Consider the following 27,929-nt stretch of genomic DNA (forward strand, 5'->3'; position numbering starts at 1 on the left):
TCGACACTTTGTCGTGCAGATCAAAATCGCTTGTCTTATGTTGGCCTGGATTGTCACGGTGAATGGATTCCAACTTTTACTGTAGCAGTGAGACGGTTTCTGAATCTGTGCTTGGTTTCCTCACCGACAGCGCCATGGTGACGATCGGTAGCATAAAATAATAGCCTGAAACACAACATCCAACGAAGAGCTTTGCAGCGACTTCAGTTCAAAGCGCTTCTCAGACATGTGCCGTGTCTTTAGTCTTATACAACGAGGGCGAGCCAGCTAGGCCCAGAATGCTGCAATGTGAGGGAGAGAGAGAGAGAGAGAAATCAGTTCAACACACAACACTTTGAATACTTGGCTGTCTGTCTCTCTCTCTCTCTCTCTCTCGCTATTCAAAATCCTGCTGTCACACGCACATTCCCAGAATCCTAAATGTGAGTTATGCAAATCCAAGGTCTTCTCTCCTAATTCTTTTTTTTTTTTTTTGAGAGAGAGTTTTTGATTTTCACCTGGGCTACTGGCCATATGAGTCATCGCACACACAACTCAATAATTGTATAATCCACTGACTGTCAGTTTCTGAAAAACACCCAAGAACAATATTTCACACAGACACCTACACACCAGTTCAAAACAAGCACAAAGGGACTTTAAGACTTGTTGACGGCAGCCCTTATAGAAGCTGCTGCAGGGCTTATGTCTGACAGAAAGACATTTTTTTTTATTGCGACTGATCAGTCCGAAAGTTGTTCAGTTTTTCGGACTGAACATTATTCAATTTGATGATGCATCGTCTTCTCTCCTCTTTTCCCAAATCCCTCAATTTCTCTCTGCCAGAAGGAGCGATTGTGTTGCCTCCCCTCCTGCTAGCTATAGCACCAGCATGGCAGACAGTCGGCAGCCAGAAGACGGCACCCCCCAGTGGGATCCATCTGGGGGGCAGGAGACTACTGGCACCCGTGGGGCAAACGGCTACTCTTCCTCCCCCTTCAGGACCTGCCAGCCCGGAGTCGCCCACATGGCCACGTCCTCCTACTCTGCCAGAGAGAATGGCTTAAATGGAGATCTAACTGGTGCTCACGCCGTTACTGCTGGTAAGATGTTTCTCATAACCGGATTGTTTTTTGCAATCAGTCTTGCCATGAAGCTACTTGAAGCCTTTCAGATAGGTCAGTGGAGACATTGTTTTCAATGCATCAGTTGCAAGTTTTTGGTGGTGGGAGGAAGCCAGAGAACCCAGAGAACCCAAGCACACACGGGGATAACATGCAAACTCCTCACAGAAAGGAAAGAAGTTGGATTTGAGCCTGTGACCTTCTTGCTGTGAGGCAACAGCGTTTACCGCCAGGCCACCGCGCTGCCCAACTTAATGTATCTTAATGTATTATATTTAGCTGTATAATGTGTTTTTCATGGTGAAGCAAGAACAAATGCACTTTCGTGGCAAGTACAGCACATGGCATGCAAGAATAAAAGCATCGTGCTTTAATGGGTCATCTCTGTAGGTGTAGATGTAAATGTTAAAATGCGTGGGTGAAATCAGATAAAAACAGGATTGCAGTTGATAGGAGCAGAAATGTGGACAATTGGATGCGTGTGCATGACAGCCTTTTAAAAGGTAGAATTATGGAAGGGAAGTGAAAGCGAGGTGTGCAAGTCATTGAATCTTTTTTGGAATCATTACATCTTTTGCATTATTGGGCTGCTTGGGACGTGGGTTCTCTAAAGTCCAAGTATGGCACATACTCATCAGATCAGCTTGATTTGTTCTCTTCGAACGCAGAGCTTATGGTTTGATGGAGAGAAAGGTCAAACAGAGTACATCTGCATTGAGCTCAAATTGTCTTTGACTTGGGCTTGTGTGTGTCGTCGTATTGTAAGAGCTTGGGTAAGTTCGTGTCTGTGTCTTTTAGTCAATATGCTGCATGTGTCGTTACTTTCATGCGTCCTGTCCTTTCTTCTGTGTGGGTTTGCAGCACTCTGAGTCCTCACTAGAATCACACTGTTATTAATGGTGCTATAATTAACCCGTAAAATCTGGCTCTGTGCTTCCCAATCCTCCACCGCTACCCTCGATCACGCCCTGGAGACGTGAACAATAGCGTACCATTGGTGTAGCCATGGAAACAGCTCCCCTACAATTTACTTTGTCAGTTCTTTTGTTCTTTCGCATGTAGCTTGTTACAGAGAAGGCCATGCAGCAAGCGATGATAATCAACCTCCCATGTCCCAAACAGTAGGGATTAAGTGATACTAGTTTTTAAGGTTGACTCCAGCGTTTATGTCGATGCCTGTTGACAATTGACCATTTTAACGGCCAAAATGCTCATATTTAATCATTTAATAGCATGCAGGCTCAATCAGAATTTCAAATAGCGATAATGTGCACATGATTGCAAAACATTATTATGCCTGGATGACATTATTACACTCATTTCCGGGCTTTTTAAAATGTAATTATTTATATACGGAGAAAAAGAAAAGCTTCGAGCCTCGTCACAACGTCATGCCACTTGGTACTTAAATCAGGCTAAGAAGTATATAAACTTATACTCAGTACTTCATCCATTCATTTAATTCTGTTTTGCGGGTCATGGCTGTTGACGGAGCCTATCCCATCTTGCTATGGGCACGAGGCAGGCTACACCCTGAATATGTCACCAGGGTATTGCGGGGCCACACAAAGACAGACAACCATTCACACACACACACACACACTACGGACAATTTGCAGTAATCACCAAAATTACTTGTTTTTGGAGGTGGGAGGAAACCGGAGAACCCCCACACGAAGAAATTACAAAATCCACACACTGGATTCGAACCCAGCACCTCCTTGTGATGAGGCGACAGCACTAACCACTACGCCACAGTTCTCGGTACTTTGATTTACATACTTTATATGAAGCATACATTTTTAATTCATGTCAGACTGTAATTAACTACAAAGACAATGCTGAAAAATATTATTTTTACATTTGAATTGTATTTTCCATCACTGTTCTATTGGGTTTTTGCAAAACTAATGCAGTCAGTAAACAGCAGAAACACATTTCACATTTCACAAACACATTCATTCATTCTGCCATTCGTGGTATCTCATTAAGGCTCTCAAAGGAATTGATTCCAATTTGCCAGAAGTATGAACAGATTAGAATTTGGTGGTCAAAGGTCAAGGTCACTGTGGTCCAACAAAACGTATTTTCAGCCAGAAGAAGATGTGGACATATTGGATTCTACAGCTCCAGCATGGCCCCTAGGCATGCAACCAGAGCTCTTCAGTGAACTGCTCTCTCATTAAAATGAGGGGATACATTTTAGTCTGAAATAATTAGCAACTTTTAAGGCTTGCTGTGTTCCTCTGGGCCATTATTAGCATATATCACAAATGTATAACCAAAGCTGTTTTGGTCTGCTGAGCACCTTGTCAGCATCCGTTGGCATCTCTCCAGAGTCAAGCTAAATCATGGGCACAGTGACCAAGACAGAAGCATGACAGAAGGGCTGATGCTGACACTCAGCGAGCCCTCGCTCGCCCTGGAAAGCGCCTCTGACACAACAAGAGCCTACTGAAGCATGAAATTGCCCTTTTGACATTTCTTAGTGATTAAAGTTGGAAAAGTCAGCCAACTATGCTGGAAGGGCAAAAGAAAAACGAGTTCTATCCATCCTTTTTCTTGTAGATGAGACGATCGTCTCATCGACAGCTGCTTTTGTGCTTCCCAGCTTGCTACCGGCGTGAGGCGGCTACACCGCGGACCTGTGTGGCCCCGTGAAACCAGCACCTCATGGGGCCACACAGAGAACATTCAAACCCAGCACAGATAGGATTCGAACCTGTTACCTTCTTGCTGTGAGGAGACAGAGCTAACCATGATACCACTGTGCTGTCCTCAATAAAATAAAATAAAAATCATTTGGAGCAAACCAAGTTTTGCTTTTCACCTGGACGGCTGACATCTCAATAAAGACATACACGCTGGTAGCGGTGGGATTTGAACCCACGCCATTGAAATGACTGGAGCCTAAATCCAGCGCCTTAGACCACTCGGCCACACTACCACACAAAACTGAAGGAGATTAAAGTAAATTAATGTAAAAAGTTCTTATACTGAGTGCAGTGAGGTTGGTTGAGGAGCTCCCTCTGTGTTGTATCAGGGATATCGTTAGCATTGTGCTAACAGCTGGTCCTGGTGTGGAACGCATGACTCCATTGCTCGTTGGTTCCAGAGACTTTTGCAACATTTAGTGGTAATGCATGGATCTCCTGTGCGTGTGTTAGGTTAGGAGACAAGACATGCTAAACGATTTTAAGGTTCTGATATATTTTTGTTCAGTCAGCATGAACAGCGGCTTTGTTGCATTGACTCTGAATTCTGTTACATTTCAGCAGAACATTGGTTTTAATGTTCAGCAGCCATGTCCCAGCATTATTTCCGTTATACTGGAAGCTGCAGACAGCGATGGCATGTTACTAGAATCTAAATTCTACCGAGGGAGAAACCAGTGATCCATCAGTTTGTTACTATGGCAACCCCTTGCCGTACACATTTTGCGTTGCCGGCTGCTATCCTGACAGTCGCTACCCCTGCTCTCCCTGTGCCCCCCTCAGTACCGCTGTTTGTGAGCGAGTGTGTCGGGCTGCGTTGACTCTGAGCTTCCATTCATTTGTCTTTCCACCGAGGGGCCGCTCTCAGCTTTAGTCTGCCCTTAAATCAGGTAACACATGCTTTAAATCGCTACGTGTGTGTGTGTGTGTGTGATATTGTTATGGGAGATTAGTGCAGCGCTTCATGCATGTGTGTTTTCTCTTGGGATTGCAGTTGAAAGTCAGGCTGCTCTGTCAGTCGACATCACGATCAGAATGATGGTGAGACCAGCAGGGTCAGTTCTCGCCGGCGATGGGAGGGTAGCCTGGAAGAAATAATAGGTCGGCGACTTTGATGATATGTGTGTCCCAGAGAGAGAGAGAGAGAAAAAAAGAAAGTAGATTAATTCAAATCTGAAAATGAAAAATGAAAAAAAGAGAAAGAAAACAGACTGACTTAAAATCAAAAAATGTAAATGTAATATTCAACTCCATAAAATGTATTCTCATGGGATGAGTTTAGTTTATCAGATCTGGTGAACCTTCTCGCCATAGCCAGAAAACAACGAAACTAGAAGGTGTTTTCATTCTTCATACTCAAACTGGAAAGGGGAAAAGACTTTAGTCCAAATGAAGTGAACAGATGAGTTTCCCAGCAAGCCTGGAGACTGTGTGTGAGCGTGGACATATTCTGGATGTTCACTCCTGTTGCCTGTCGTGCTGTGGTTGGTTATTTCCAGATGTATAAGTAAGAAACGGTGACTGTGAAGGCCTTTTGTACTCAATTTCCGATGTCGTGTTTGGGCACAGTACAGGGGGGGGGGGCGTCGACTTACGATCACAATTAGTTCCGAGAGTTTTATCATAAACTGACTTGGTCATAAGTCGGCCCGTATATTATGCATGATTTTACAGATTGAATTCTAATATTTTATCTGGGGAACATTTAACACACAACTTGAAGAGTTGGCTTTAATATACAGATTAGTGCATTCAAAATGTATTTATATAAACTATTTACCTTTTTCAAATGTATTTATCTTACATCTAATGATAAAGTGATTTATTCATGCCCATTGAGATATATTCTAAATTCAGGAAGAAGATTTTCTCCCCTTTAACTTGGATCTTCTTGCCTCACCCACCACCAAACGCAGCTTTTCTTCTTTAACCCTGTGTGCATTGGGTGGGAGACTCACATCCTAAAATAAAGGAATCATCACTATGCATGTTTAGACTTAGACGTTTGTTGTTGGATGGTGTTGGGACTCCACCTGAACTTGATCCCAAAAACTGTTGCGAATCAAAGTGTTATGCCCATTGCAGAGGAGGGCAGTTTTTGGAGGACAGCTTCTCAAACGCATCAGCAGGGCTCTTTGATTCCAGGACTTATATCTAGGGGCCGTTTTCTGTTGTTTGATTTAACAGCCGTTGATTGTATTTGGCACTGGTAACGTTGTCGGCTCCATTTTCTCTGCCGGGCACTTGGTTATTTCATTTTCCCATTGGAAATTGGAAATGGCTGCTTTGATTTGGAGGGTGGGCTGCTTAAGTGTTCCTGGGAGAACAGTGTGTGTGCGCATGTAACGTTTTATGTGTATGCCTGCTCGCTTGTTTGTGCTGATGAGTGGGCGACAGAGAGTTGGATAGAGAACGGTCCTAAAACAGCAGCAGTAAAAGCCATGAAACTGTCTCCCAAATCCACATTAGCACTATTACTATGCAAATAAAGGCCGGTTTGATAAGCACGCTGCAGCTCCCTCTGCACGCCTGCCAATATTTCAACCAATTCATAGACTCAGACTAGCAGAAATCTATTAGTTTAAGGGGCAGTGCACCAAAAATAGATACTTTCCCTCTTGAACCGTGGCACTTGGTATGATTTTAAGTGATATCTACTGTAGTAGCCTTCTTTTAATTCAAATTAAAGTTAAATGGCACTACTTGGGAAAAGTCAACAGCAACATTCCGACCCAGAAATCATCCATGTTTTTCCACATGTTGTATGCCATTTTTATTTATTAACTGTTTTGTTCTGCACAAACATGCATTCACTCATGGATTAGAGGCTTGTTTTCGTGACCCAATGAGGCACAAGCATCGACATCATACAGACAAAAACTCTGATATCACAGATTTACTTTAATATTACTCCTTGCTCTTAGTAGCCATCATCTTAAAAGCTTTTCCTGCCGTATTGTTCTCATTTATTCTCCGCCACCCACCAGTGTCAGACATCCAGACAGCAAAGGCAGCTTCTTTCATAAATATGAAGCTAGTGTTGTCGTGGAGACTGTAAATCTCCTATCGCCTCACCGCTGCAAAAAATGTAATTTGATCCTGAATTTTGGAAAGTTAATGCATTTGAGTGGCATCTGGGATGGTACGAGTCCGCCACCTCGAATGAATAGAGGAACAGTAAGGGGAATTCTAACCAATGTGATTAACCTTGTGTGTGTGTGTGTTCAGAGCAAGTGTCAGCACGGATTGTGCAGGAAGTGACAGCAGAGGCAGTGGCTGTGCTGAAGGGAGAACAGGAGAATCAAAGGTTGCCATCAGGTAAGCCCCTCCCACACGGGCACACGGGGCACACTTGTTCTGTGGTGGAAATTATTGCTCGTTGGCGTAGTGCTGCTTGAAGTTGAGCTGCAACTGGCATGTAATCTACATAGATTGAAGTTATATTGTGACTAATGCATGGAACAGAAAAAAGAATACCTGGAATAAATTAAAAAAGAAATCCTAAAAGTGACCACCATTGTATTAGAGGGCAATAAAAAGGGCTTTCAAGTTTCATATGCAAGTAAATGGTAGATGATGGCATGGAAGGGTCGCAGAAGGTGGGTTGTTCTAATACAGCTTCAGCTAAGTGTGTTGATGTTCATAATATATTTTATAAACAGAATGGTTTATTAAGTGTTTAGTTTCTTTTACGATGTAATTTATATGGCAGTAAATATTTTTTTCCTCCCATCATGCTTTGTAGTTGAAGACACCACAAATCTGCCTCCTTCTCCTCCCCCATCGCCTGCTGCGGAACACTTTGGCCCTCTGGAACAAGGTAGGCCATGAAATATACACGTTTCAGGGAGCACGTCTCTTTTGGAAGGGAGTGCAGATCCCTTCTCTTCCATGACTCAAGCCATGCAGGGGTTTTGGGATTGCCACCCTATTGGGGGTACTGATGTGGCTTGGCTCTGGGTGTATCCTTTAATTCCCATTCCAGGACAGGCCCCACCCACAGGGGGACAAACCACACATTGGCGATCATTCAAGAAACGTGCACATCAGAATTGCTGAAAGCAGGGAACATGGTCTCCATTTGTCAGACATAAGTTTGTTTAAAACCCTTCGTCCTTCACTTCATTATACAATCTCGATGGATACAACCCGTACCTCCATTCTATTTATCTCTACAAGAAACACAAAACACTCTCATGCATGGCCACTTTATTATGAGTGCACTCTTTTTTTTTTATCATCTCCTTCCATTTTCTCGTCTAACCTCCAAAACTCACTGTCTTCCCACACACTAATATGACAGCCAATTTAGTCAACCTTCCAAGCTTTGTGTTATTTGTCTCTTTTTAAGTTGTGTCCCTGGTTGTGTGTGTGTGTCTGAGTTTTCTTGTCCCACATGTCTGCTTGTCCGTCTGTTTCTGTATTTCTTTCACCGTGGTCGCAGCATTACTGAAATATGTAGCTGCCCTTAAGCTGATGCAAAAGAAGTTTGTTCTGAAACTAGTTAGCTGCCTGAACCTATACATGACTAAAATAATAAGTAAACACCCATTTGTGTTTTTTATATGCTGATTTTTTTTTACAGTATTGTAACACCATGACACAGTTTGGTTTATTTCTAAGTTTATTATTAAGTTTTAGTTTGAGCAACGAAGAGACACAGTTAGCATTAGTTAGCTTGGTCTTTATTACGTTTCCTGAGTTGAGTCTGCAGCTTGGCCAGCCATGTATCAAACTCAAACGTGTAGGTCTGTTGATATACTGTAGAGTAGAAGACGTAAAAAGGCTCATTTATCTATGTGGTGTTTCTCATTGGATCCAAGGGACTGACATAGAGCTGTTAAAATACGTTTTGTGTTGTGTGTGTTTTATGTGGGTGTAATTGGCAAAGCTGTTTTTTTTTATTGATGCTTTCCTCAAATGATGCACTAATTTACTAATTTGTTTGTCTCAGGTTCTGGTTGGCCTAAAGTTTTGTTACCTTTCCGTGACTTGCCACGGTCTTCATGTCACTGTCTTGTGTGTTGTATGTTTCGCTCTCTCTATTTTTGTTGACCTTAATGTTTTTGTGTTTTTATCTACTGTTTCACTGCAAAAAATGCTGATCTTTTTTTTGTTATTTCTAGTACAGAACATGATGATAATTTTCTAGTAATTTGTTGACCGCAGTTCAATTAAACCAAATAATGTCTTATAAATTCCAATTGAGAACCAAAGTTAGTATTTTTTTTAAAACAGTCTGTGAAAATACTAAGATTAGGACACCCTGCTTTCACAAAAAAAAAATAGTTTTATTTTCCCAAATTGCTAAACCCTGTTCTATTAATGGCACTGAATATACATTATTATCCAGTAAATCATCATTAAGATGAGCATTCTTTGAAATGTTCTCCATTTTCTTATATTATTTTTCCCCTTTACCCTTGTCCTCCTCTTCACTCTCACTTTTAGTCTGTGTCCAGATTTCCCTGCAGTTCTTCTCCTTGTGTCTGTCTTGTTCGTAGATGTAGGGGAGGAGGAGGAGGCGGGGCCTCTCCGCCGCTTCCAAAATTCTCGGGAGAGGTGCAAGTTCCTCGCCCCCTCCATCTCAGTTTCCGTGCCCGAGGACGACCCCTACCACTCCGACGAGGAGTACTATGAGCACCCATTGTTCAGCCCAGAGTGGACGCACTCGGGCTCTCGTCCCACAGGGCAGGCTGTGACCTTTAGACAGATTGAAGGTGAACCGCGCATGGTTCCTCTTTGCCATTTCCCCCTATCCATCCCCCCTCTCTCTCTCTCTCTTACGCTGTCTCACTCCTGTCACTTTTTAACACAGATGTCCTCCTCTCCTTCTTCTGTGATTTGACCTTCTTCCTTCATTCCTCCCTACCTCCGTCCTTCCGTCTCTCCGTCCGTCAGTTTGTTTGTGTCCTTGTCGTGTTTGTCAGCTCGCCATCTTTTCTTTCTTTTTTTCTTGAGTTTGTGTCATTGTCATGCTATGAAGTCCTTTACGTTGCAGCGATGTTTCTAAAACAGCCTAAGATTTTCATTGTGATTCACAAAGTGGACGTAAAACATCACACTTCTCACCAGTAACACCATATTGTGCCACCAAGGCTTACTTCCGTTTTAAGTCCAAATTGCTTACGTGATTGTCATTTCTGAGAGATGTGCTTTTGTTCCTTCTTCAAAATGAACCCTCGCCATGCCAAACCCCCTCCTTTAGGCACGCACTCACTGTGGCAACAAGAAGGACCTTCAGCCGAATATGCTCACAAGCACTTACATGCAACCTTTACTTTTGTTTGTAGAAATATGAATATTGAATCTTAAAAAAATAAATAAATTCCAATCTCGCTTCATATGCCTTTAGGCTTAACAAAAAGAAAACAGCCTTCTACACCAGCCATTCGTCGAAATAACTTATCTGGGATGCATGGCAGTGGATAGGATCGTAGATTATACCACTGCCCTTTCCCAAAGCAACAGTCTGTCCATATTTAGACTGACACAGCTAATATAATTGATTATGCTCAATTGATGACTCTAAGTGACTATATATGATGGTCAATCTTAATGCAGTGTGAAAATGGAGTGCTACTCCCGTCCCTAAATTGATTGGTGCTCATGGAAGGAAACTAAACAAAGAAAAGTGGAAAAAAATCTGACCGACATAGGCTTAAAGAAAATCGAGGTGAAGGTACTCAAAGTGGTTTGAAATGTTTAACGGGCTAAATGTGTGTGCATCTTCTTCTTCTTTTTTGTAAGAGTCCACAGTAATCCATTGATTGGCCTACAGGTGCATCACATAAAAAGCAATTTAGAAAGTCACAGAGGTTGCTGCTGAACACATGCTATTTCAGATTTACTAAAGAAGGGTGAACCTCCAGTAGGAAATAACAGTTACAATGGGAAATCACTGGCAGAGAAAATAACAGGCAACTTGCATGTTTTTTGGCCCAAAGCTGTGTCACATGAACAGAACTTGTATAATCTATGCAAAAATTTAAATTGACACACAGCAGCAGTGAAGTGGCACGTTTCCCACACCCACAATGCCCATAACACAGTTAGAAATACAGTCTGTGTAATGTAAAGAAACCAAGGAGCTTTTTGCAGGACTGAAATGCAGTCCTGGCCACATTTTCTAAAGACCCAGAGATATAAGAAGTGTTATACAACTTAATTTAGGCTTCCATATTACTTCAACCAGTCATCTAAGATGGTTATATATATATACATATATATATGGAATAAAAAAGGTACAAATAAAAATGTGTTATGTCTGTCATATGAAAAATATATGTATACTGCACTTACATAGTGAATACACAAAGTATCAAAGTAGAAACAGGAACACACATGCACTGTATGTGTAATGCAGTTATATATGTGAATATACATAGATTTTGTCATCTTTTTTCCAGAGCTGAAAGTGTCCTATCACAAGTTGTGTCCTCACACAAGTCTGTGTTGCCTGTAGTCTTAATGTGTCCCCCTCTCACCCTATTTTTTGAGAAGAAGAGACAATGGAAACTCTTACAGCTGAATGCGAGGAAGAGGTGGAAGAGGAGGAGGAAGAGGAGGAGGAGAGTACAGAGGCAGCAGAGTCCGAGACAGCTCTTGATGAGCATCAGTGGAGCGGGGAAGAGCCTGAGCTGGACAGCCCCAAAGCTGAGCCCTTAGAACAGGCAGAGTCCGTAGACGAAGGCCGGGACCTAGACCTAAGGCCGACTGAAGCAGCTTGCTCTGCTGCAGAGAGCTCTATGGACAGAGAGGAGGAAGAAGCAGAGGGTGTTGTGACAGGTGTGTCCTGCCCTCTGCTCTCCCTGCCTGCATGCTCCCGCATCATTGTATAGGAATGCCAAATGTTTTCAAGTAGAATGTAGAATTCAGGTTTGAATTGCAAGCAATCCGAATGCTGCGCACTGCTGTGGCTGCAAGGCAACACAGGCTTGTCGGTGAAAAGTGCTACATTCTTTTAACTTAATCTGGATTTACCGTGTGCTATATTTACGCTTGTGTCTTCTTCTTTTCTTTTTTGTGAAGCTGTGGTTTTTGGGCCGCCTGTTTTGTATTGATGTGATGAAGTGAAAGTGTTGCTGAAAGTACAACTGTGATTCTTCATCAGCGAGAGGCTTCTAGGTTCCGTCCTGTGTTTGCACATGGCTGGCGATGGCGTGCCGGTTTCCTCAGACGTTGCAGGATATTTGTGTTGACTGTGTGATATAGCAGTTCAATTGTTATTTATACCGTATGCTCGCCATTTCTCTGTCATTCATCTGCAAGGCACTTCCATGTTTGATCTATTACTTTTTTGCCCATTGATTGACATATGGAAGTCATTACTAACAGCCCAAATTAATGAAACTTTGTGACGACAATATATTTGAACTGGTCAAATTCTCATAAGAATCCATAACAGAGAATGACAGAAATATTTATTTTGTGTGTGTCTAATGTTTTACTGGAGTTGCATGGATATACCCATCCCAGATACTATTGCTTGTTTCTCATGCATCAGCGTCAAAGTTACCTCATGCCGGTTCCGTCACATGCCATGCCATTTCCCTACCCATCTGTGACTTGGTGGACTCCATAATCCTTGCCGTTGTTCTTCACCGATGGCCGTGTCATTGTGCTGTAAGTTACAGAGAGCTTTGGCTATTTCTGTACAAAAAAAGGCTTTCCCAGTTCTTTGCTTGATAAATATCTAATGTGCAGCATGCCAAAACCATTAGATAACCATATGATGATTAAAAACAGCCAACTTAAAGATGTCTTTTCAGCTTTGAAGATGGACTCAGACAAGCAGACGAGTGAGAAAAGCGGTTCCATGAGTCCAGACAGCATCGGATTGGAGAAACGCCCAGAGGAGTTTTTCGCTGGTGAACGAGTTGTCCCAGAGAGTCCCACCATGGATAAGCCATCCTTTGTACCTCCAAATGTTCAAAATCAAGCCAAAAAATCTTCTAAATCCATCACACTCCAGCCTGCATACGGTGAACCAATCACAGTGTCGGAGAAACAGCCGTCGGTGGAGGTGGTAGAGTTCAGCAGCATCAGTTCTCCGAGTGATTTCTCATCAATGGCAAACAAAGATCAAGGAGGAGACGGCTCAAAGGATGCGAGAGACAGATCTGGCATGTCAGCATATTTTGAAACATCAGCGGTGGGAATTGATGAGACTCCGCAGTCTAAGGGCGAAGGCTATTATGAACTCAGCAGAGCCAGTGAGGCGAAAAGAACAGGTGACTCGGAATCGCAGGTGGAAGACACAGAGGACGATGAAGTGGTAAAAAAAACGTCAGGAGACAACAGAGTGTTCACAGTCCCTGACAGGAGTAATGAATGCCGGCTTTCTCCTGGTAAATTAGCCTTAGAGCAGAGGAGTTATTCCCTTAACATTACCATTGGAGCAAGGGATCAAAGTGGCCAAGGTAGACCAAGCAACTTCTCTCCACTCGCTACAGACATCATGCCATTTGCTCGCGGAAGTCTAGACGAGTCAGCAGACTCCCTCCCAGTCACTACACCCTCCGTGGATAAGCCTACATCTTTCCCTCCCCTGATTTTGGAGACTGCCGCTTCTGTTACCTCCGATTCTTCATCGCCTCCAAGGACAATCGAACCAGCGTCAGAGCCCAGCCCCCCTGAACCGGATTCACCAGAATCACCACAGCGCCTCAAGAACACCTACAAAAACGGCACGGTGATGGCTCAAGATTTGCCCGAGATGCTGGATCTCGCCGGCAGCCGTTCTAGACTCGCATCAGATAACAATGATTCAGAGGTCACAAGAAGAAAATCATTTCAAGCAGATGCTTCTGCCTTCACTGATGAGTTGCTGGGTAGGCTCGTTTTAGGGGAACAGAGTCCCACAACGAGAGATAGCCAGGTGGAAGAGATGGGATATTGTGTCTTCAGCGAATATTCAGGACCCATGCCCTCCCCTGCCGATGTTTTCAGCCCCACAGACATGTCTGCACAGGGTTTCACTCCCTCGGTCCTGGAGGAGAAAGTGGCTGAGCAGGCAAGGATACTAGCAGTCCGAAATACGTCTGTGGAGAGCCAGCCATCGGGAGTTACCGATGTCTCGGAAGAGGAAGACCAGAAGTGCTCGGAGAGACGAGGCTCTGCAGAAGAAGAAGCTGTTTCTGTGGATCCCATCAATAAAACTGCCAATGAGAAATCCCTCGCTCCGCCGAGTGAGTCATTTGTGACACCAACGGTCACTGTGACACTGGAAGAAGGCGGAAGGCTGGAGAGCGAGTCTGAGCGACAAGCCAGCGGCGAAGGCTCAGTGTCAGAGACGGAGATAGCGGACTACGAAAGGCAGATCCGTAAACTGGAGATGGAGGACCGGCCTCTCAGTGTGGAGGAGGAACGAGAACTGCAGGAGCTTCGAGAGAAGGTCAAACTCGTCCACCAGGAGGCCTACGAAGAGGTGGACGCTGAAGATGTGTACCAGCTGACTGGCATGGCCAAGGACAAAATCTCCAGGCCTTTCAAAACGTCGTCTGCGTCATCGGTGGAGAGTAACATTGACGATGACAAGCTGCTTTCGCCAGTACTGTCCCCTTCCAAACTCAAACAAAGAGAAGTTTATGGCTCTCCCAAAAGAACACTCTCGCCGGTGTTAGGAATAAACAAAGACGAGAAAGAGGAGTCAGAAAGAAAAACGAGGGAAGCACAGGAGAAGGAAGTAGTCGAGGCGCAAATGAAAGAAGAGAAAGAAGCGTCAGAGAGGAAGGAAAGGGAATTGAAGGAGAAAGAGGAGAGGGAAAAGAAAGAGACGGAAGACAAAGAGAGAGAAGAGGCTGAGAGGATAGCGAGGGAAGAGAAAGAAAGGGAGAAAGAACAGAATGAGCAGGCAATGAGAGAAAAGATGGAGAGAGAGAGAAGGGAGAAACAAGACAAGGAGAAGAAAGAAAGAGAGGACAGGGAAAAGATGGAGCAGGAGGAGAGAGAGAAAGAAAAAGAGGAACAAGTAAGAATAGAGAAAGAGTTGAAAGAACAGGAAGAGAAGGAAAAGATAGAACGGGAGTTAAAAGACAAGGAGAAAGAGAAGGAAGAGCTGGAACTAAAAGAGAAGGAAGAGCTGGAACTAAAAGAGAAGGAAGAGTTTGAACTAAAAGAGAAGGAAGAGTTTGAAGTAAAAGAGAAGGAAGAGTTTGAACTAAAAGAGAAGGAAGAGTTTGAACTAAAAGAGAAGGAAGAGCTGGAACTAAAAGAAAAGGAAGAGTTTGAACTAAAAGAGAAGGAAGAGCTGGAACTAAAAGAAAAGGAAGAGTTTGAACTAAAAGAGAAGACAGAGAAGGACCTAAAAGAGAAGGAAGATAAACCAGCATATCCAGATATAGACAATTTAGCCATAAAGGCTGTAGAAAAAGAAACTGAAAAACCGGCGGAGGCCAAGAAGGAGCAAGAGGAAGGCGAGGAAGTGAGCGCAAAAGAGATCGCCGAGACTTGTGCTGCCATCGAATCAGTGGTGACCGTTGAGGACGACTTCATCACTGTGGTGCAGACGATCGACGAAGCCGAAGAACCGGGCCACAGCGTCCGTTTCTCTGCCCCACCCGAGGCTGAAACCCTCCGTGTTGCTTCCCAGAACGAGGAAGAGGAGGATTCTGTGGAGTTGGCCCAAGAAGCAGATATGGAGGCTGCCAGTCTAGAGGAGGTGGGCGATGTTCCTGAAACCCATGGCTCCCCTGAGAAAGAAGAGATTAGAATGGTAGAAACAGAGGAACCAACAAACAGCTACGACAGAGACGAAACCACGATGGATGACTCCGTCCTGGACAGCTCCTGGATTGACACGCAAGGTAAGATCGTTTGCTTTTCATTCGCTCTTCTACTTCAAATGAACACGTTTCAATTCGTCTCTTTTCACATGTACTTTCTTGCGCCGTTGCAGATGACGATAAGAGTATGGCAACAGAGCAGATCGAGCCCTTGCCCAAATGTCCCACCCCATCCAGAAAGCCCGCTACGCTCCCGAACAAGCAGACGCAGCAGAAGAAGACAGAGAAACCAAAGGCAAAGGGAGGACGACCTAAAGGCAGAATGTCCACACCGGAACGCAAACCGGCCCGCAAAGAACCCGTCTACCTCCCCAGAGAGGATATCAAGAAGAAAAAAGGTTCTGGCCATTTAGCTTTTGGTTTCATTTCTTGAAATGACATAGTTAAGTGATTATTTCTATAACTAAGATTGATATCTTACACCCTAGAGCTGAACTGAACTGACACATTGAGTTCAGGAACTGTGTGTCTCCTCTTAGTTCAGTGTTAAAACAGCCTCTGTTAATTTGTAGTTTATATTTAAGTGTTTCTAAATGACAAAATGACTGATTTGAATTTCAGTTGTTTTCAACAGACAACATTTCTCTTCCAGAGCTCGGTATTTTGTAACAGATTTTTTTTTCTCTATTTTTTATTTTTATTTTTGCCACTGCTCTTGTTTCTTCTGACAATGTAGCTCTGATAAGGAAGACTGAGTTTACCAGGAAAATAGAGACTCACTCCCCAGCTAAGAGGACTGTGATGAAACCAGCAGCCCGCCACACACGCCCCATCATGCACCACTCCTGTCCTAGAAGGAGACCCACAGGTGACGCATCGCCTTGGCCTTTTAAACATTTGGTGGTTTTCCTGCAGGAGAGCCACCATAAATCTAGTTCCCGTCACATCTTATTTCCGCTGTTGGCTTTTGTTGTTTATTTGTTTGTTTGTTTACATGTGTGTGTGTGCATCTGGATGTCCATGATCACAATAAAAAGTGACTGCTTCATGTTTTTCATTTGACTTGATTTGTTTGTGCATCTTCTTTGGTCATTTCCTTTTCATTTTAACCGAACTCCTGCGATTGAAAGTTTGTGATTCGTCTTTGAACTACATTTCAGTATCACTGGTCTAAATGTGTTATGTGTGGTTTATTTAAACAAAGGCCTTCCAATCGGGACACAAGAGCCACAGTCAATGGAAAATATTGGAGCTGTATTTACCCATTTCGTCTGAATCCCACCATCCAGCCAACGTATTAACGTGAAACCACACCCCCTTACAGTAACATAAAAATCACACACATTTACATTTTGGCTCCTACACCAAATATTGTAAAGTAATGAGCTCTTTGTTGTGAAAAAAAAAGCGGAACATTCCTACTATCTCTGGTCTTTTTATGTATGACACATTTACTGAGGCTTTTCTCAGCCTATGGTTGCCAGGCAACTAGTAAGGGTAGTGGTTATGTCATATGTACCTGGTAATGTAATGTTGGTATGTCCCAGAAGCAGTTTGCACTTGATTGTCCCCTGAACTGAATTCTGTGTCACTGATGATGAATGGCCCAGTCGAGAGCCGCATTGCCCCAATTAGATTATTATTTCCCATGAGCGTTGTCTTAGATAATAGAAAAATCCCCTATTCTCTGTGTTATCATGCCAAATCTTTGCAGAAGAAATCTCACGAGAGGGGGGGGGCAACAACCTGACAATATAGAACTTTGGATTTGTTATACAACTTGCCATGCCAGGTTTAAGAATAGGAAGTTGTATATTTTAATTTCTGTAGAGCATTTAAAAGGTTTTGACTTCGCTCTCTTTATATGAAGGTTAAGGGATCTGTGCTGCCTGTTCCAACATCGCTTTATTTCTGTGCTTGTCTCTCAGAGACCCAAACAGATGGTCGCCAACCTCTCAGTGTTGCCAGACAGTCTCACCACAGAGCATCAGTGAGTATACGCCACCGGGCCAATGATGGAATGACTGAACGGTAACAGAATCAATCACTTCGAGAGAAATGCCATATGAAGGTATTACCGAGAAACAGCCTGACTGTTTGCTTTTGTGAATTCATTTTAAGAAAAAAAAGAATATAGATATAAAATGTACATAGTTGTTATTTTTAAGTGTTTGCCTTTGTTCCCTTACGTATGGCCAGACAACATATTTCCACTTCAAGGTTTTTGAACAGAGTGGGTGTTTAGTCACCTTACGACTCCACTCAATGCCTCCATCATGTGAATAACCGTTAATAGTTTGCAAAATATATATATATGTTTTTTCCATGTCTTAAATGTGTTCGTTCACTTTAGGTCCATTGAAATTAATTGCCGATCCATATTCTCCATCTCATTTGTTTGCCTCAAGGCCTTGTTATTGCCACCTCGCATGTTTTATTTTGGTGGCATGTGACGCATCCAGCTGGCCTCACGTTGTGCCATTTCAGTGCCATGCCCATCATTTCCCACTGACGCCACCTCCACATGTAGAATGGCTGCCTCAGTAAATGCAGATTGGTCATCCTCAGTAGAGCTGCAAGGCTCTCTGATAGGCAAGGTGATGGCTAGATGAGCCCTGTAGCTGCAGGAGCTACGCAGAGAACATTAAGTCATACATGTTGTTTCTTACATGGATATACGTCTTGTCTCTGGTGTATGCTTCACAACAGGACGGAGGGTCATGCAGCCCTGACAAGAGGACCTCACTCCCACGACATGCTGCTATACTTAGTCGCCGTGGATACCACGACCAGGAGGAGAGCTCCACCTCCATCACTAGCTCTGGGTCCACAGCACCTCGTAGACCCACATGTAGGCTTCAGCTCCTTTAATCGCCTGACAGCACATAGTATTGGTATTTAGATGACAAAAAAAAAAACCTAGTCAAAAGATAAAATTAAATTGGATGCTGGGTAAAACATAAATAACACAAAATCTGACAATTTAACATACATTTCGAAAGACAATTATTGCAAAAATATTTCAGAGATAATCTTGAATGTTTTTGTATGTATGCTCCTTCCGATTTGGACGCTTGTAACAGCTCAAACCAGCTTGTATAGCACAGCTGATGACTGGTAAAGGTGAGACATTGTGCTCCTCTTCGGGACATTTCACAGGATACATTTTTGCTGAAAAAGAATAATTCCACCAATTCTAACTCCACAAGATGCAGAATGTGAACCATAGCAAATCGATCAATGCAAGTATGGATGAATTCAGAATACTGCTTAGAAATGTATTTAATCCTGTTTGATTTTGTGTTGAATTGGTTTTTTGTGTGTTCTTTATGTAATTGTTGTGTTGCAAATATCCTAGAAATGCATTTAGTCCTAGACATACAGTATAATAATATCATTTCTCTAACTGAGTCTGAAGCGCTTCCTGCTTGACCCTCCACAGCATTTCCTGCAGAAATGAGGGCAGAACACAGGACAGGACGAGCCCCCAGTATGACAGGTAGCGGGTAGTTTTTATTCTTCTGTCATCAAGATAGAGAGAACAATTTATTTTAGACTGCTGTATTGGAGATTTGATGTAGGCTTCACTGTCAAGAAATGCTCTGTGTCTGTAAAGCTGCTGTTACAAAACATCTTATCGTCTGAAAAGTGACTGTTAAAAGTCAAAATCCTCATCAAAGTCATACTTTCATTTTTGCTCAACCACATAATCAGGATTTAGCTGCAATCGTTACCGGCAATGGGGGTTCTGCATTATAAGATTGTTACCTTCATTCTTGTTCCTCATTTAAAATATAATTTCAAATATTTTCCACAACAATAAAATCACAGGACTTTAAAATATAGCACCTCTTTACCATTATCTCCAGTCATCACCTTTCCTGTCCTTCCCACCAGTTATAGAATCAGTGCGTTCCCGTTCGGCTCGCAGTGGGCACTCCACCCCCCTCACCCCCGGATCCACAGCCATCACCCCAGGAACCCCGCCCAGCTACTCATCCTCCTCAAGGACTCCCGGAACCCCACGCTCCCTCAGTCTGATGTCCCAGGAGAGGAAGGTGGCCGTGGTCCGCACCCCGCCCAAGTCGCCTGCAACGACGCCCAAGCAGCTCCGCATCATCAACCAGCCACTGCCAGACTTTAAGAATATCAGGTCCAAGATTGGTTCGACAGAAAACATCAAGTACCAGCCGAAAGCAGGACAGGTCAGAATATATATTCTCTCACCATCCAATGAAAAAAAAAAACGGCTTCATACTGGTTTTTGGTTTTGGTTTATTCCAGAATATCTGTTTTACAGATTTTTGCTTTCTCACCATATTTGCTGAAAGTGACCCGATGTCTCTTTAGGTGACATCCCCCCCCCCCCTCCTCTTGGTTATTCTTCAGCTCTGTGAACCGAGGCCATTAAATTACTACAGCTGGCTAAAATCTGCATTTCAAATTGTGTTTTCTGCTGCAGAACAGAATCCACATTAGCTGGATGTTTGGGAGATTGCAGCCGCTCGGTTCGACAAATCCGCTGCTCCGTGAGAATCGGAAACGCAATGTCAGCATTATAACAAAACGGGTGCAGACAGCCGCGTGTCACCTCTTGTAAGCCGTCAGTGATGTCTTGCCCAGTTTAGTCATCCCAAAAAATCCTGCATCGCCTGTCATCTGCAGGACAAACAGGGAACAGAAATGTTTTACAGACTTGCCACATTCGCTATGTAAGGATGACTTCTGTAGCTTCCTGTAGGTTCATGCTTTAATGTTCAGTTACCCCTGGTTTTTCAGTATTCCTCAGGGATTTGATCAGCCCTTATTGGCTGAGGACTGACAGCATTTATCAACCGCAGTGAGGAGGAAGTAACACTTTATATTAGACGAAAGGAAACTATCCCTCTCCTGACCTTTCTGTAGTCCTCCATAGCGCCACGCTCCAAGTAGTTTCAGTTTCAAAGCGGCCGTAGGCCATCGCAGGCCTCTGCCTCTGACTTATCCAATGATTGTCCTCATAGAAGCCTGAAGACAGAAGATCCCTGACAGAGGCCAAACACAGGGCGTCTTGGATCTGGAAGTCAGTGCTGCGCCTCATTTCTGTAGCTCTGTGTCTGTCAGCGGCACACAGTGTGATCTGGACCCAAGACATCCTGGTACACGTAGCACTGTTCATTCAGAGATGTGTTTTAAAAGGCCTGGACATGAGGGTGTTACTGAAATCATTTAAATCCTTTTCAACATTTAGCATTAATTTATTTATATAGATCTGAATATTAAATGCTTTTTTTTATATATTACATTTAAAATTGACAGAGGTGTTCATGAAATGAAAGTTGATGCATCTGAAAAGAATTCAAACGAGGTACACAGGCAAGGAACAGGGAACAAATCAAATTGACAACGCTGAATTGCTGATCTATCAATTTAGTAATTGATTGTAATAAAAAATAAAATAAGTTTGCTATTGACCAGTTCCAATTATTAATATTGGAATACAATTGATATATATGTACGTAAGTAAAATAGTTATTATAATGATAATTCACAGATTTGCATTGAAATATTGAAATATCTTTCCCCCCCCCCCAGTGGTCTTCTGAACAGCACTATCCAACATGTAAGAGGCCCTGACTGTCTCTGCATTTCTCCATAGATTCATATTTTAAACAAGAAGTTCGACACCAGCCGTGTACTCTCTAAACACAGCTCCAAGGATAATCTGAAGCCCTCTCCCCGTGGAGGTCATGTATGTACTCTCAGCCCTCAGCGACTGCTCCCTTCCCAATCGACTGATTCGTCTCGTTTATGGAATTAATTTTAGTTCCAGATTGATCCTGCAGGATTGCATCATGTCTGGAATACTGCAGCGTGATGGTCGAGTATATTTGTCCTTAGTCGTAGGAGTCCCTTCAGTTTGTCCCTTGCTAGATACTCCTTTATTTTGTCTCTGGGATTGCAGTTGGTCATTAAAGTGTTTTTTTTATTTTTATTCACACACGAAGAGCCAGTAGAAACTGAACACCCTTTTGATTTGAACCACCCTTTTCCACCATAAAACTTCAAATAGCCCAACTATCTGGCACCGAGGTGGCCTCGTGGTTAGAGAGCCAGATTCCCGAAACAATGTGCTGGCAAATGCCTGCTGTGCTCAAACATTCAAGTCCAGCAGGTCCATCTCACACCTGCGGTTTGAATTTGAGGGGGTAAATGGTTGTTTCTTTTTATTCTTTAGTGGGGGTGTCTTGTTGCTGAGTTGTTCTCATGATATTTTTGAAGCTGCTAAATTGCTAAATGTTCCTATTAAAGCCCCTTCCCCCTGCACTGCCTCGCATTTCAGTTTTTAAAAAGTTTTTTTTTGCATGATTCAAAAATAGTTAGAGATTTGGTTTTATGCTTTACAGACAAACAAAAATCATAAAATGGTAATGTAGTTGAAGTGAAATAAATTGCATCGCTGATTCGCGGTACTGCATTGTGGAAAGGAAGGACTAAAGCATGAATGTTATTTCAATTAGGATCAAATGATAAAGCATAAACTGGATATAATTATGATAACGAAGTAAGGTGCCTTTTTTAAAAATTTCAGCCATATTTTATTTTCTGTCTTTTGTTCTCTGAACCCTAAAACGTCATCACAATGCAGCTCACTCAGAGACAAATGACATCAGTAGAGAATAAAATCATGCTCAATAACCCCCTCCAAAATCTCTTCCCTCTTACTCAAAACTGAATCTTCCTGTTGTTTGTTGTATGTAGCATCTCAACACATTTAGAAATAAGTCGACTCGTGGTCTCTCCTCTTTTTTAAAGTTCTGTGGTCCAAAATTGTGTTAAATTTGTGTGTGTTTGTGTGTTTTTCCGATCCAGCCTAGTCCCCATTGCTTTAACTGTGCTGCTGGGTAAAATGTATTTGTATTGCTGCTCTTGTTTCACTCCTGCTTTTCTCTTCACAGCTACATAAAACTCTTTACCAGCCGATCACACTTACATTTTACAACCATGAGTCAGCTCTTGACTTGCATCTGGAGTCTGAGCATATTCTGGAGAAGTCTTCTTCTTGTGATGAGGATTTCCAAACAGTTTTAGAGTTGAAACAAAGCATTGTTTTAATATGATGTTATATTATGAAGAAACTAGAAGAGACCAACCGGTAAAGAGTCAAAGTTCATGCAGTGAGATAAATCTTATTTGCTTGCTGGCTTAAAGCCCTCGTTTCCCTTGATTGTTTGTCCAGAACAACAAGGGAAACATTGGGTTGACTCTTAAGTCGCTTTCACACCAGAGCAGTTTGGTCCGCTTTAAACGGATCAGAGTTCATTTCCTCTGATAGTTCGCTTCGTTTGGGCAGGTGTGAAAGCTCATCCAAACTCTGGTGTGGACCAAACAAGCCAACTCTGGTCCGCCTGAAAATGTGGGTCTCGGTTCGCTTGCAAGTGAAACCTGGTTTGGTTCGTATGCGGTGTGAAAGCTCACCGGACCAAATGTACGTAGTAACGCTATACACAGTGCATCGAGGGTAAAGGAAGTACAGGGCACATTCCAAACCAAAACAAACATGGGAGAGGGAGAGATTTTCCCTCCTACTTTGTCCAATCGACGAGCGGCCCTTTCAACCATGCGATGCTGCTCAGAAAGTCCCGTGCGCTATAAGAAATCAGTGTGAAAGCAGAACCGAAACCAGACTTTCAGCTCCCCAATCGAACCGAGTCCACTTGATCAGGTGTGAAAACAACTTTAGTGTCTGAGCACATTCAGACATTTCGGAGAGAATATTCTGAACTATTTAAAGCCTTTCACTTGTTCCAAGTATGGCAGAAAAGCCCAAGTCCTCACCCACCTCATGCCTCACCTCCGCTCCTGCAGGCTCTCATCTCCAGTGTTAAGCTGGACTATAGCCATGTTCAGTCTAGGTGTGGCTCCTTGGACAGGCGAGGCTACTCAGCCGGAGGTGGAAACGTGAGTCTTGTGCTGCAAATCCATTGTCTGTACATGTTGATGTCAGCGTTGTTTCCCTGTTTCTCCTTTTTTTTCTTCTTCCCTCACATCCCAGTTTATTATTGTGACCCACTGGTATTGATCGACGCCATGTACCAGTAGTGGTTTGTGTCTTGCGATTTTTTTCTTTCTTTCTTTTTTTTTAACAATATGGCTCAAATGTCTCCTGCAGCATTTTTGAGCTTTCAGGATCGTATATGTAGTTTGGACTTTTTTTTTTAATTAAGGTTGCTAAAAAATATTTTTCTTTGTTTTTGTGAGCCTCGGTGAGTCAACGGGCCACATCAGTCACTGGTAATCTGGCAGTTTAAAAATAAAAGGCATTTTCCTACACTGCTTCTATTTTCTGAGACATGTTATTGTTATTGGTGGAGCCAAGCTCGAAGAAGCTTGAAAAGATTAATGCAAAAAAAGCTTTTGCGTGTTTGTGTTTGGTGACGCACATTTCAGAACTGAGACAATCTCAACACAGATAAAGAGTCATACGTGCTGCATGAAACATTTTTCTCCCAGCTGATTAACTCTGGTTGCAGCCATCTGAAGTATGAAGCAATAAAATATTTTATTTAAAAAACGAAACAGCATTTCTCTCAGAGAAACACACGTGTGGAATGTTCATTTTAGCAGCTTTACAATGATAAACTGCAGCATATAAAATTCCTTGCTTTTTATTTTACTTTGGGGTGTGACCCCGAAGCAAAACAAAATCTCACAATAATCTCACATCTCTGGAGGGATGAGCCATCCTGCAGCCTGACGTTCACCCACGCCGACACAAACCACATCCCATCTCTGTTTATGCAACTCTTCTCACAGTGTTGTGGTTTGTAATGTGGTTCATAATCGTCGATTCATCACCATCTTAGTCTTGTTGGTTTTGTTAAAAAGTAAAAGACAAAACAAAAGGGTGACCTAAAGAGAGGTTGTGTCCTTTCTTGATCACTGTTCTGCATCAGAAGTTCTAAGGTTTCTCTCTGTGCTCTCTCTCATCTCCCTGTGTTTTATGTTTCCCCCTTCAGATCTCCAGGGTTGGGCACTTACCAGCATATCTTTATGCTCTTTTACAGTTTTTTTTTTTTTAATTGGCCCAAAACGTTTTTAATTCAAGATGCAGCCGCAGCTTGAATTCAGTCTTTGTTTGGTTTCTGTAACAAACTCCAGCATGTCTCTGCACAGCAGAGCACAATGGCTGTTATTGGACTGCTGGCGTTCTGCTTTCGTACTTTTTCTTTATTTTTTTTGCCTTTATTTCTCCGATGATACCCGACAGTCAGACAAACTTATGTCTTCCTCTATAAAAGATGCTCTGTGGATCTTTTGTATGCAAATGATTTTAGGCCAGCGGGAATTCAGCTATGAACTCTGACCCTGTCTTATCCTGAATTTGTTTCTTCCAGGTGCTGATACAGAATAAGAAGATCGACTTGAGCCACGTGACTTCCAAGTGCGGCTCTCTAGACAACATCCATCATCGGCCAGGTAACGGTCTACCTGCATACAATCCAAGCACATTATGATAACCATCATCCAGAGGTGGAAAGGATGAGCTGTCACGTCTTCACACCGTCACAAACACAGTTGACCTTTATCTGGTTGCCGTTTGTTGTCTAGATTTCAAAGTAAAAGCATACCGAACGCTGTATTCTGAAAGTAACCGACTCAGCATCGTGATAGGATCTCAGCCAGGTGAACACGCAAGCTCAAATGTGTGAGCAACTTTCTCGGGAACAAATCAGCCCACAAAATGAAAGATCAGCAATCTCCACCTCCGCCTGCTAGCCTAAGCAGCTCCACCAAAAACTACAAGTAGCAATAGCTGATGAGAACATGTTCTCGGCCTCTGTTTGGTGTTTCAAAGGAGCAATAAAGCTTATAAACTGTCGATGTAATCTAAATGCAGTCTTAATTCTCACTTTTTTCAAAGATAATACAAGGATAATGTAATTTGCAGTTCATGTAAAAATCTGGCACTAATCTGTACAATAAAAAACCCAGATGAGATGTACCGGTAGTTGATATGGATGTAATTACAGGCAGCCGAAATGAGGACATGCTGTGATTCCTGGTGGCCCTTAATGTGTCTCCTGTATGTCTTTACCTCATATGGGCGAATGTGAAACAGCACACATGGTGATAAGATCAAAAGACCTTCCATGCTTTGAATGGCATGTCCTCACGTTTTGCAGGCATTCTGTAAAGAGGATCAGTGGACAATAGCGCCACAGTCGGCGCTAACGATCTGAACAACTCGTACCGTAAGGCTCTCCGGGAGCAAGAACTTCATTGTGCTATCATTAAAATCACTGTAATGCTACTGGCGGCCCCTAATGCTGATCCAAGCCAGAGATGGCACATTTCCTCCAGATGATGAGGCATGATTGATTGATCGATCAGTCTATGGATAAGACTTGCCAGGATTGTGGAGTGCAACCAAATAAAGGCGATTTCGAGAGTCAATTTTGATTTGTAGTGTTGCTCTGTTTTTTTACTTAATTATTTTATGATTTCATCACTTCCTGTATGTTTTCCAGCATACCTGGTGTTTTACCTGATTTGCTGACTTCTTTGGGTTCTGCAGTGCCATCTGCTGGTTCTTTCTGGTCTTCTGACCCTTATTGATTGAGGGGTTGCTGAGCATGCGAGCTCTTTCAGTTAAGCTTTACCCACCCACCTTCCTGATGAAATCCTGTTGAATACCTCACTACAGGGTTCCATCAAGGCTCAGGAAGCAACGTCGACACAAACTCTGTGTTAGGAGCGTTGTCAAATTGATTCCCACGGCCGAGCAACTGCACACAAGCCTCACACCACTATTTGCAATGGACTATGCTAGAGCAATCTATTGAGAGATGGATCCTGCTTCACCAGTCTGATGAACAAATCTGGACTTGATTGATGTTGGAAAGCATCGTGGCTACTGTGGATATAAATAATGTTGAGTAAACCGGGGCACTGGGGTGTTCTCCAGGGTTTAAGCTTTTTACATTTGATGAGGAATGCAGGCAATAACAACTTATTTAATCCCTTCCCACTCTAGCAGCTCCTCAAAATACTTTACAGACTGTTAGCAGAAGCAAAGGGCATTATTTTCCTATTAAAAATGCCCAATCAGGGCCCTCCTAATGCTGCACAATATTTACAAATTGCAAATTTCACAGTCTAACATATTATTAGAGGAGTTAAAAGTGGAGGAATTGGCCAGCACAAATCTCTCACCTCAAATCTATTGAATGCTGTTCAATTGTTAACCCAGGACTTCAGGTCAAATATCATCACCCAGCCTCACACCTGCTATATTGGCCCACCGAACTCCCACAGAATCGCCCCATATTGTCCAGTGACCTTATAGTTGTGACTGTGAGACGTCAGCTGATGTTGATTGTGTACGCCTGTACGGCTTCTGAACTCGTTCTGCTTTTTCTGTTCTTTCGCTTTCATTTTTTCGCCCCAGGCGGTGGTCACGTCCGTATAGAAACCGTGAAGTTGGACTTCAAAGACAAAGCCCAAGCCAAGGTGGGTTCCCTGGATAATGCTCATCGTATTCCCGGTGGAGGCCACTTCATGGTGAGTTCCAGCTCCATGCTCCCAATCCACGATATGAGGAATAACAAGTTTTTGAGAGATTGTCTTGCTTCTTTTTGATTGAAGGTCTATAATTTCACAATCATGTTGAAAAGACCTTTCAGTTCCTTTAGTTTGTCTGATTTTTTACTGTACAGTAATGAGAATGTAGATCAAAACAACCAATATGAAAATCACTATAATCTGAAGGGATAAAATAATAATGAAGTAACAATCTAATCTATAAATATGAATGTAGGGTAAATTATATATATGCTATCATATATAAACATATATTTATAATTCCAATCTTCCAAAAACTTGTTGTATTCCTTCACCTGTCTTCGAGGGGAAAAGGTACAGTATACTGGTTTTATTGTAGTATCAATAAATAATGTAGAGATTAATATACAACCTCAGATTAGCATTCTCTACCATTAGACACTGACTCAATTAAATATTTATGAAACTAGTCTAGTCTATGAAACTATGTGCCGCTTTTGACACATTGTCACCCCCCCCACTATTAGATCGAAAGCCACAGACTGACATTTCGCGACCATGCAAAGGCAAGAGTGGACCACGGAGCTGAGATTGTCGTCCAATCGCCAGGCTTGTCCGGCTCGATGTCACCCCAGCACCACCGGGACAGCCAGCTATCGTCCTCTGGCAGTCTCAACGTGACGGATTCTCCACAACTAGTGACCCTGGCTGAGGATGTTACTGCAGCTCTGGCCGAGCAGGGTTTGTGAACAATGGGCCAGTGGATTTCTGCTCTGCTTCCCAGATGCCCTTCCCCTGATTCCTTTGAACTTTTCTGCCTACTTCTGCCACCGTGAGGCCAC

At 42.9% G+C, this 27,929-nt stretch overlaps 1 protein-coding gene and 1 non-coding gene across 2 annotated transcripts; one reads left to right on the forward strand and one right to left on the reverse strand.

Annotated features, from left to right (window-relative positions):
* Positions 1-871: 871 nt before the first annotated feature.
* LOC137916371 (microtubule-associated protein 2-like) lies at positions 872-27,836 on the forward strand. Its single transcript, XM_068759415.1, has 17 exons — positions 872-1,082; positions 7,046-7,135; positions 7,563-7,637; positions 9,322-9,537; positions 11,321-11,605; positions 12,589-15,624; positions 15,717-15,941; positions 16,280-16,411; positions 17,472-17,533; positions 18,253-18,394; positions 18,986-19,042; positions 19,441-19,748; positions 21,182-21,274; positions 23,392-23,484; positions 24,921-25,002; positions 26,975-27,087; positions 27,615-27,836. The coding sequence occupies exons 1-17, from the start codon at positions 872-874 to the stop codon at positions 27,834-27,836; spliced, it is 5,442 nt and encodes a 1,813-aa protein (XP_068615516.1).
* Positions 3,969-4,050, reverse strand: trnal-uag (transfer RNA leucine (anticodon UAG)). Its single transcript has one exon. It is a non-coding gene; the product is annotated as a tRNA-Leu (tRNA).
* Positions 27,837-27,929: the final 93 nt, after the last annotated feature.

The sequence above is a fragment of the Brachionichthys hirsutus genome, unplaced genomic scaffold (assembly GCF_040956055.1).
Source record: "Brachionichthys hirsutus isolate HB-005 unplaced genomic scaffold, CSIRO-AGI_Bhir_v1 contig_1088, whole genome shotgun sequence".
NCBI classification, from domain to species: domain Eukaryota; kingdom Metazoa; phylum Chordata; class Actinopteri; order Lophiiformes; family Brachionichthyidae; genus Brachionichthys; species Brachionichthys hirsutus.